Below are 12,031 nucleotides of genomic sequence, written 5' to 3' on the forward strand. Positions count from 1 at the left end.
TGATTCAGCGTATTTCTCAGAAGGATCATGTTCTTTGACGCAGATGAGACGTGAACAATGTCTTAGCTTAGTTTAATAGAGACAAAAAAACACCTTGACTAAAGACGTTTCCACAATACTTTTTGTTCCATCATCTCACTGAGTTCAATTTGCAATATACAGGTTTTCTGTTATTTCACACTTTGTAATCTCAGTTTGGAAAGAGACGTAGCTATTTTTTTTTTAACACATTTTGTCATACGGCTGTACATTAACTGCACAGAGGTACTCACAACATTTACAATAACATTTTGTTTCTCTCAGAAAAAAAAACTAGTTCAGTGAGTTTCAGTGAGTGAATATTTCACTGAACATTTTCAAACAAGCCACACTAAATCTACTTTGATTCAATGTTATAAAACTAAACACACAAACTTGCAAAGGGGTGAATACATTTTATATGCACTGTATAGGCTATGTTCTAATTGTACATTTCATTTTACATTATACGTTCACTTAACAACAAGACTATTGAATGTATCGACACCTCTTAATGCTTACCTAGCTCTTTCATTTTTAAAACAGATATAGTCTACATTTTAATTATATTTTTCTTTTATTCTGTAATGTAAATATCTCTAGTTTATATTTTTATATTTCATATGAATGTTCCTTCATTATGCACCAATATACCAGGGCAGAATCCTTGCAATGTGAAAACATACTTGACAATAAACCTGATTCTGAATCTGATAAAATCCTCTGTTTGTCTTCTTTGTGTGTTTGTCTGAATGTCTGTCTGCCTTACCAGTCTGTTTGTCCGTCCCTCAAACACACTTCTGCTCCTCAGTGGTGTCGTGGGCTAAGCTGCAAACACGCACGACAAGCAGCAGCCAGACACACGGAGGGACACCAGGTGGTGTTTAACGGCACGTGTTGTGTTACATGCTCTCTCGTTCTGCCCGTCTCTCGCTCTTTCACTATCTCAGATGTAATTCAGGCTTCATATCTTCTCTGTGCAGCTCCTTCAGTCCAGATTATTAGATTCGATAAGGTATATTATTAATGCCTGTGTTGGCTGAAAGGAATATAACTATGAGAATTCAAGGCTGCTTTCAGAACACCTGACGACCTGCAGCAAGGTTAGAAATGAACGGTGTTCTTTATTGTGCTCTCTCCAAGTGTGGATGAGAAATAATACAATCCTACTTAGAGCTGCTTTCCAAATATCAATAGACAAAGCTCTCTTGTCTGGTGCACTTACTTTTAATTTCATTGCCAAGGCCTCAGATTAAAAGGTTTTGAGTGTAGGTGCAATTAAATAACTGACAAATGCAGCGATAAGCATTCTGAATAATTAATGAACTTTCATCTGAAAGCATTATTCTGCAGAGTTAATGGGTCTAAAACCCTACATTGTTGCCATATTTAATACAACTACTTTAATACAGGGATGCCAACCAGACTGTATTGTTTTAGCTGGAGATTATATCGGACAGTCCTCAATTAAGGTGAATGCTTTCTTTTTTGCAAAAGATGAACTTGTTGTCCAAAAAAGTCCAAAGGTCTGTTATACAACAGCAACGAGCAACCTTTTCCCATTTGTTAAATCGAACATTTCCACATTTCAAGGAAATGTGTTGTTGACCTTGTTATATCTTAAGTATTTTGTTTGATTTAAGCCTGCAACAATATCAATCATTTTTACCATGGATCCTACAAATTATTTTCTTTTGTTAACTGATTAAATGTTTAGTCAAAAACACTCAAACAATTGTGAAAATGCTCAACAAAGAGCACAAACACATCTTCAAATTGCTTGATTTGTCCGTCAAACAGCCCAAAACCAAAACATTTTACAATTATATCACACAGAGGGAAGATAAAATCATCAATGTATATTTTTGCTCGATATATTACTCATCATTATCAAAATGCTGATTAATTTTCTGTAAAATCACCCAATTGACTAGTCATTACAGCAACTGCTTGATTTGATGCTGTTCAGAAAACTCTAGTTCCGGTGAAAGATGATTGTTGTTGTTATATGGTTACTCCATTATGAAACTTTTACTGTACTGTAATAAATTGCACATAAATCACGAGTGTAAATGTGAGGCGCGCCCTCTTATAGCACCTATTTATCGTACTGGACACCAGTCCACCATGCTGTGAACACATGGAACAACAACAGAGTGGGCACCTCAAGCCATGTGGATGTTGACTATTTGCATAGTTCTTGTATGGTCAAGAGCGCTGGGTACGGCGTGCTTTTAAAGCGGAAAAAACAACTCCTAAGATAATATTGACTGTGAACACTAGAGTAAAAGAGAAACAGAGTGCAAGTCAGGGTCAAACAACAGATCAATCAATTGCTTTTCATTTCCTCCTGTCGCTCCACTTTAAACTCCTTTGGTACACACTGATGATGTTTTAGAGAATGAACAGAGTGCGGTATAAAACAGTCAACAGCAGTCTGGGAACATTTGATGATGTTAAATAGCGGAAGCAGCGCCAGAAGGGGAACATTTCTCAGAAGTGAAAAACGTCGCGACGGTCTGACTCAGGGCTCCAGCAAGGACGGAGCGTCAGTCAGCTCCGCTCTCCACTGCAGGCCATTTTACAGGAAGCCGCTGCCATACATGGCTGTCACAGGCTATTGTGTCTGTAGCTACATGCGCCTTCTGTGCTAGGTTTCCAGGGCAACCAAGACGAGTCTTTTTTTTTTCTATGCCCTCTGTCTCAGTCTCCTTTCGCTCTCTCGCTCTCTCTCTCTCCCTCTCTCTCGCTCTCTCCCTCTCTCCCTCTCTCTCTCTCTCTCTCTCTCCCTCTCTCCCTCTCTCTCTCTCTCTCTCTCACACACACACACACACACACACACACACACACACACACACACACACACACACACACACACACACACACACACACTAGTATACACCTTTCATTCCAGACTCACTTTAGCCAATGAGATCAGATAGAGCATGACTCACTCTCATAACCTTTTTCCCAAAGTTTTCAAGCCATCAGCATCCAGAACTTTCTCTGTTCACCCCAGCTGTCTCTCTCCACTTACTTTTCCCCCTGCCTCACCTTTTCTTCCACAGCTCAACACAAAACACATTAACAACTGTCATACTGCAATGCTACATGGCTGCTTTGGGGTAAAAAAAATACATCACCAGATTTAAAAAAAAAAAATTGTGTGTGTCTGTGCATGCTTGTGTGCCTCAACAGCAGGTGGAAAGACTTCTGTCTGCTGAGTTTCTGTATGTTGCATCACCCATCGAATCATCCCCAACCCAATAGGTCTCTGTGCACTCAAATCACAAAATAATAACAGTGAGGATTAAAAGTCAAGTGTGCGGTTGCATAAGTAGGCGTTTTACACACAGACAGAGCTCAAGCTGTGCAAGCAGAGAAAGAACAGCCTGATATTTTTTAAAGCTCCGAACTAATCACCAAGTCCTCAGCAGCCAAACTGAATGTTTGTCTCTCACACACACACACACACACACACTGGGGCATTAATGTAACCTGCATTCGACTGTTTTTGTGCTTTTGCTGCTGCGTTAAAAGAGGTTTTTGTTTCGAGACATTCATAAAAGCTTCATTATCAGGCACAAACAATGCAGCAGGTACCGGTGCAAGCTCTCACCATTTTATTACATTCATTAGTATGTCAGGTGAAGACCGACTTATGGGGAGCTGCAGGATTGAGTCACCAACCTTCTTCTCTCCCTCTCATCTTCACTGCCGCTCCCCTTCTTTTCTTTTTACCTCCCTCAACCCTGTTTGCCTTTCTCTACACTCCCTTGTGAAATCACTCTCATTTGAATTCATATTCTGCATGCAGCGAGACACAGCTCATACATGCACACACACACACACACACACACACAGTAAACACTGTCAGACACTCTGCAGAGCTCTGATTTCATTGCAGTGTTTATTCATACTGTTTTCATTTGCTGCGACACTGATTAAGTAATAGGCTAGAAAATACCAAGCAATCACATGAGAAAGTAAGAAATATTAGTAAGAAAAGACACAAACAACTCCCAACTGCATCCATCGAGCCTGAGACACTGAGACTGACTGAGACACACAGATGTTAAGATACACAAACACACTCCCAGATGTCTTAAAGGACAATGCCACCATGCCAACTGGCATTAACAAATAGGTTGTTTGAGTCTAAAAGGGAAAAAGAGGAAACTTATTTTACTGTCTTACCGGATGCAGGGGACTTGCTGCGTCGTGATTGGATGACAGTCCTGGGGGAGCCTCGGGTCAGAGAGCCAGACATCTTCCCATAGTTTAGCGACTTCACAACACGACACTCTGCAAGCACAAAGACGAGGCAGACAGACGTGTTCAAATTCCCTCATATTTATTCAGTCATCCGCTCAAATAGAATAGAAAATAAAAATGTGCAGGTTTCAATAAAAGAGTCTACATATGGGACAAATCCAGGTCCTGAGGGGTTTCAATCCAAATCCAGACAAGGTAAAAGCTGAACTGTTGCCCATGAAGGAAGAGGAAATTTGAAACACAATGTTACAATGTACACAGTGTACACACAATGTTAGCTCTGTTAGACTGAAATTCAAATTTCATGGATTCTTAACCAACTATTCTTTTAATATTTTGATTGATTTTGACCTTTAGTCATGCAAGAAAACATCAAAGCACTAATGTATCAGCACTGCTGTAATTGGTTTTACCTTCAGGTCCCCTGCAAAAATGAGTTCTGACCTTCTCTGGGCTCCCTTTCCAAACACAATTATTGTGGTGTTTCAGGAGTGACAGCTATGACTCACGGTGGTCTGATATTTTACACACACACACAGTCCTGGTAAATGAGCCATGCGATGGTACTCACACACACTCCCTACCTCCTTCATCCCCCAAAACTTCTCCTCGCCTGTTAATTAACCTCTCCCCATTATAGCTCATTACCATTTTAGACCATCAGGGAGGGGAAATTATACACAGTCAGCCATGTGTGCATGTCTTTGTCTGCACGTGTTTGTGTGTGTGTGTGTGTGTGAGAGAATGGGTGCGTGTGTTATTTGTTTGCGTGGCAGTCACTGTGGCCCAGTGATTAATGCACAATGCAGAGTGTTAACATGATGACAGTGTGCCAGAGCTGAGGCAGAGGCAATAATTATAGTGATGCTGAGAGGAGGCGAAGTTGTCTGCAGCTCTGACTCCGACTGTCTCTCTGTCGCCCTGTCTGTTTTGTATGTCGCTGCGCTTTCCCGTCCGTCTATTTCTGCCTCATGCCTCCTGCTCTCTGTCTCCCAGGGCAGGATGAGGTGTCAAATTGTGCTCTCCGTCTTCTGGGACAAAATTATAGTGTGAGTTTTGTATTAATCACTTTGTGTGGGGAGGAAAATCAAGTCCCCACTGGGTTTACATTTGCAATATGGTTGAGGTTAAGACATAGTTTTTAGTGGAGGTCAAGGCTAAGGTTGGGATCATGACATGTGGAGGTCTATAAGCTGTTCTCAAAGTAACAAAACAAAATTTGGAGGTCATTTTAATAAAGAGAAGGAGTGGGAGACTAGACAGAGCAAATGAGATGATGTGATATTTCAGACACTTCATGAGCTGCTGTGGCTCCCTTGAATGCACCATTATCAACTGACCAGCAAGCAATGGATGACATTGGATTATGGGAACCTGAAGGCCATAAAAGATACACCGGTGGTCTCCTCTGAACATGAGCAGATGGACATGGGTGCAAATGGAAAATTGTGTTTTGTGGTCTTTCTCAAAAGAAGTAAAGGTTACCAGAAAGCAACTGGCTAATGGAAGCAGCTAGGCATTATATTTTGCAAATGAAAGGAGAGGGGAAGAGAAGGAGGAAAAAAGAGAGAGAGACAAAAGGGGGAAGGGGGTGGGGGTTGGCGACCCAGGTGGGATGGACATTATTTAATGGATGAGGGGATACAGGGGAAACAAATGAATTGAATAAACCTTTGAACAAAAGCCAGTGCACACTCATTCATGTAGGAGACAGGAAGAGAGATGAGAGGGTGAGAATACAGATGAGCGCTAAATGGCAGGAGTCTTCAGACAGCGATGCAGAAGGGGGAGACAGACAGTCGAACACAGACGGGTGAAGTGAGGACAGGACTTATCCTCAGTGGACCGTGGTGGAGAGACAGGCAGGAGAGGAGGAAGAGGAAGAATGGTACAATAGGTTAGACGATGGCTTAAGTGCGGTGGAACCGTTCTTCCGAGGAGGAGAGAGGTGAAGAGAGGAGAAGGGGAGGACATGGATCGTAATGAACTGGACAGCCTACACAGTCCTCTGAACCAGAGAGATATGTCATAAACAGGGGAGACGGGAGGTGCTGTGCAACTGAAAAGACATGATGAATGGAGGAAAACAACACACAGAAAGACAAAGAACATGAAAGCTATAGTTGATTTTTTTTTTTTACAGTATGGAAGATTTACAATGCATAAATAAAAACGAACCAAACAAAGAGATAAAATGGCGGACAGCTAAATAATTGTCCTTTTTTAACAGTTGTTTTTCATTTTATTATCACACAGTGAATGCATACATAAAAGGGTAATGTATATAACAATGTGTATTGTAATAGAATAGAATAGTTCCTTTATTAATCTTATTACTGGAAATTACTTTGTTGCTGTATGTTACTTTATTTCTTAGTTTCATTTTTTTTTAGACTCTTTTATTTGGAATCTTCCAGAGCACCGTATTCTGACCAATAAATAGAAGGTAGGACATTGATTTAGCATTGATCTATAGTTATACAGTTTGCTGGCATAATGCGGTCACAACCACATTTGTTTTTTAAAAATATGGCAATTTTTCCTATTTGTCCACCAGTGTGAGACAAATTCAAGGAGGCTATTTGTGTTCTGCTCACATTTAAAGGGATACTGAAGAATGTGAGTAGCCAGCTTATCTTAAATTATAAATCTGTGTCTATGGGATCCAGTAGCAGCATCCCTGAAAAGGAATGTAGGGAAAATAGTTTCTCCTCTAATGTGGATTTAAAATACACAGGAAGTTGAAATTAGCAATTTTATGAATATGTAAATGATTGTAGATTAAAAAAAAATTTTAAATGCAAAACTAGCAAATTTAAACTAATTATTTCATACATTTCAGAAATACTGAAACAACAGAATAATGTATCACAGCAACTCCTATTTTATCACAATGTGATTGAACTAAATGATAAATTGCTAAACCCGAGGAAACAGAACACAAAGAAACAACTTGTAAAGAAAACACAGCTGGGAGCAGGGAGGAAAGGAAGAGCATAAGAGGCCCACACTGAAAAGTCAAATGTGAAATGTCAGCATGGAAATGTCAAAGTTGCCTCACCACTTTCATCCAGCATCAAGTCATCTTGGTAGCGGAACTTCTCCGGTCCACATGCCACAAAAACGTCCTCATCCCCGAAGAAGTCTTGCAAACATGACACCTGGAAACAAAGACACGCTGGTGAGTTCAGTTATTATTACTATTATTTTTCCAAATCTTTTATGATTCAAGTTAAATAAGCACACTTGCTCTTTCTCAGCTATGCCTATTACTTGCACAGATGACCTGCTGCCAAGAGCAATGAAAGCTTTCTACTGTTAGGAGCCGAATGTCTTGTTTAAGGTCAGCTCAACTATTTGTGGAAAAGAGAGGCTCTCGCATAACTCCCCCAGCTAGTTTGCAGATTTTAAAATGACATCTCTGTAGTCAGACATCTAGTTTCCTTACTTCTAGGCCACTGATATAATGTACACATACACACTGCACACCGTGGAGGACACTCACACACCAACACGCTGCTCTGCACATTCTCACAAGCTTTCACGTGCACTGAGCCCTTGGAGATGGATAAGAAGCACCAGGGGTTTCTGCTCGTGCCTGTGAATATCTGTGCACATGCCTGACATGTCCCCGAGCTGCAGGGCTGTGTTGTTTCTGCAGTTAATCAGTCTATCAGCGACTATAATGAGACCTTGCTGACTCACTAATTTGCTGATTCACCGAAACACGTGCACCGGACATCCAGAGAAGCAAGTGGGGGGTCTGTTCCCTGAAGACAAGCATCTTATGAATGATAATGAGTAACTAACTAAAGTAAGACGCTAAGATAACAGAGAGAGAGTGCCTGTGTGAGCTACAGAGAGATAATAAGATGATGTGAGACGGGGGGAACTTAAAAATAGAGGTTGCTGTGGAATAAATACGGAGCTAACTAAGTTCATCTCTGACTTAGATTTAAAAAAATGCAATTTTGATGAGTCACTCTCATTCTTTGAGGCTAATACTAAGTCTACAATGGCAGGCACAGGTTAAAAAACACACATAATTAAAGAAGATGAGCTTTTGTTAAGAACAATCTTAATAATTTTGTCTGGAGGTGACTCATTTATGTATTCTTAGCATGTTCATTCTGTCTGCAGAAGACATGTTATTTCTGTTTTTTTCAGTCTGCACACCCACCCTTACTCTGCTGGGAAGAAATCAAAGCAATAGGGTGTTTATTAAGACAAATAGGCTAAGAAACACACTGCTGTTCATTATTTTCTATTTGATTTAGTCGACAGCTAATTCCATATCTGATCTAAACTCTGCATGATTTACTCAAACAACTTTAATTACACCCCACGGGCCAACCATCACATTTAGATCCCAAGTCATCAATATTCCAAATTATATTTCACGATAGGCAACGGTACAGTCAGAAAGGGATTTACGGGCAGACAATAATTCATTCATCCGCTATGACAAATCTCCCTCAAAAAACCTATTAAGAGCTATTACAATTTAGGCAGCATGCGTGTCTAGCACCGCCTGGAGTTAACACATAAACACAAAGCTACCGTTATTGTATTTTCATGGCAATGAACATCTAAGAATCCATTTAGGTTTCTATTAGCCACCAATCAACACCCCGAAGAAAGTCACAGCTGATATAACAGCATTATCAACAAAATACCCAATAAACAGCGAAGAGGCCATTCTGTGCGTGTGTGTGTGTGTGTGGAGATGGGAGTCCTCCAGCTTTACCTCCCATGGTCTGTAAATGAGCCAACGGGGAGACGAAAACAAGTTTAATCTCAGACACGAAGTCTCTGTGGATTATGGATCGTTTTCATTTAACTTTTCAAATCAAGGCTCTGCGTCTGTCTGTGTGTGAATGCGTACATTCGGCCACACATCACACGGAAAAACACGTTTCTGCACACATGGGTACTGTGTGTCTGTGTGTTTGTGTGTGAAGCAATATCGTTCTGGTTTCAAAACACAGTGCATATTGCTTTGTTCCCTGACATCCCCTGATACTGTGTTGGTGATTATTTAAGAAATGAGCAGCTCAACTTCCTAACAAGGTGGCTGTGATACAGATGCTGGTGCTGTCTGTGCTGATGGGAGCCTTGACCACTTCTACCTCTAATTCTATAGCTTTTTAGTTCACTTTATTATTATTTTCATCTTTATATCAGTTTTTGTTGCTTTCCTCCTACTATCCATTTTCACATATTCATTAACAGGCTTTCAGTACGCCAAATACTTTAAAGACCTGAGTCAGGTGGGGCTCAGGGGTACAGTGATCAGCATTTCTCATTATTTTAAAGACTAAACAATTAATTTGTTAATAAACAAGTCATTAATAGAATAACCATTTGGTGCATCAGCAGGAATGCTTGAGATATGCTTGCAAACTACCTATTTTTGTTGCTTAGGCATACAGACTTCGGTACCAGCTAGTATGAAACTTGATACTAGCTAGCTAGTGTATTATTATACTTCTCTCGGACCTGTACAGTAGTTAAGATTAAAACGCAAAAAATTTAGAAGTGCTCTTAGATGCAATAGTCACAAAGTCTGGATAGAGTGACGTCTGAAAACTGCAGTTTTTAGACGAAGGTAACACTTTAGCTCACAGCATCAGAACACTGAAACAGGCTGGTTGATCTACAGAGGATGCACAAGATGTAAACCACTAATGTAAACCATCACATATGGATCTCTCCAACCTTAAAGCCTCTTTAGTGCACTGCACTAACGCTCTCCTGGTAAAACTACCAAACTATCTTTGCTCTGATGTTGGATTACAGGACATTCTGACTTTCACAGTGGTAATAATTATTTTTTAAATCATCAATTAACTGTTTCTACGAAATAGTAATAGAATATGGTGAAAATGTGCACTTTGGACAAACAGTCCAAAACCCCAAAATATTACATTTACAATACTAGAAAGAAAAGACCAATAACTCCATATTTGAGAAGTGGCAAATGTTTTGTATTTTTGGCTCAGAAATTATTTTTAATGAACTATCAAATTTGTTGCATTCGATTTTTCTTCTTAAATATTGTGTTTTATTTGTACATGTCAGGATATAATTCATTAGTTTTAAGCTTGTGGTTTTTAGAAAGGCTCAAAGATACTCATCAAGTTGCAAGCTTAGAGGATTTTTGTTGGATGGGGGCAGTGTGATGCGTGTTCGTTTCTCTCAGTCAGTCTGACCAAGTCCTCAGGCCAGGACTGCTGCTGCTGCTGCTAGAGGCACCCAAGAGGGGGTTGCTGGAATGAGGCCCTTTGAAGCTGCTCATCCCCAGACAGAAACTGTGGCACACCAGATATATCGGGCAAACGGGGAGGAAAGAACACGTGCAGAACACAATCAGAGTGAGGAGGACAGAGAGAGGAATTGGGTGAGGAGAAGTGAGAGGAAACAGGGGCAGGCTTCATGTAGGGCAGCCTCAGAGGGCACCTTTAAGCTGAGGGTAAACTAATATGGAGCAACATGCAAACATATACTGTATACTGAGACGGGTGTGAAAAAGTATGGTTACCATGGTGATAATGCCCTCTAGGCACTGGTGCATGGCTGGTGCGTGCCACTGACTGCACGATGCGCACACTGGGATAGAGAGCCCCATCATTCATATTTTATCTACTACTGGCACGATACTCCACAGAACTGTGTCATTCACACAAATCCACACACAAACACATACAAGCGGCACATGGCCTTGTTAACACTGAAATAGTCATGCACTATATCCCGTGTACAAAAAGATATAGTTTGGAAGGAGAGGATGTCTCCTTAAATGCTCGGAGGGCCAGGTAGACCAATGAAAGATGGAGAGGAGGGGGGCGATGGTAAAGGTGAGAAAAGATGAAGAAAATAAAAGAAAAACAGCCAAACATGAAACCATACAGGCAAATCCCCCGAGTTAGAGAGGAAGCAAACAGACAGAGGCAAGCGAGCAATAGAGGAGGAGATCTATTCCTGACTGCTGCTTTGAGCCCTTCTCTGAGCTCAATGACAAAACAAGCTGCTTTGATGTCTCTGGTGCTCCGTTCCTACAGAGAACCAGCGCGCTTACACAACATCCACCGCCGCTGAAACAAGGACAGGAAGAAACAAACAGAGGAAAAATGGGACTAAAATATCACGATGAGAAAAGAGCAGGAGTGTCGAAATTGGTAATTTCATAACCCAGCAATCACCCCTCACTTATCTTTATCAGAGTAAGAAATGGGCTCTAAGACTGGGTCACTATGCTCAAAGCACCTTCCCACATTATAAAGAATCTCTACATTTCCATTATTGACTTCTTTAAGTATTTTGGTTTAGAGCAGAACAAAAATCAAGGCTGAAGGAGCAGGGCAGAAGATCGACAAGTCTACGGACTGTCACATCCCACATGCCTGACAGGATAGTTTATTATCTACTGTAACATAGAGCTACATATAACACAAGGAGAAAAAGAGTGCTGATATTTAGCCGTATCCATAAGTTACAATAATAATAGAACAGGAATTAAATGGATAGGTTTGTCCAAAATAATATTACTCTATGACCAAAGCGGTGTGACCTTTTGTAAATGTGACCTTCATCTCCTGCTGAAAATGTTTTATTTAACAGATGATAGTTCACTATGAATAGACCCATTTATGTTCTCACTACGCCACCTAGTGTAGAATCACCAAACACCTACTACAGTGTCTGCCTCTCCCTTTCCCTTGTTTGTTCTTCTTCTCCG

The 12,031-nt window shown here is 40.6% G+C and overlaps 1 protein-coding gene across 1 annotated transcript in view; it reads right to left on the minus strand.

Moving 5' to 3' along the window:
* Positions 1-12,031, minus strand: part of LOC139212883 (serine/threonine-protein kinase DCLK1-like) — a 44,590-nt gene that overhangs the window by 20,726 nt on the left and 11,833 nt on the right. Inside the window, exons 3-4 of the mRNA XM_070843444.1 lie at positions 7,355-7,454; positions 4,216-4,323 (exon numbers count right to left, since the gene is read on the minus strand). Of these exons, the coding sequence (XP_070699545.1) occupies positions 4,216-4,323; positions 7,355-7,454 (208 nt within the window). The remainder of the gene's footprint in view (positions 1-4,215; positions 4,324-7,354; positions 7,455-12,031) is intronic.

This window comes from Pempheris klunzingeri, chromosome 14, assembly GCF_042242105.1.
Source record: "Pempheris klunzingeri isolate RE-2024b chromosome 14, fPemKlu1.hap1, whole genome shotgun sequence".
Classification (NCBI taxonomy): Eukaryota; Metazoa; Chordata; class Actinopteri; order Acropomatiformes; family Pempheridae; genus Pempheris; species Pempheris klunzingeri.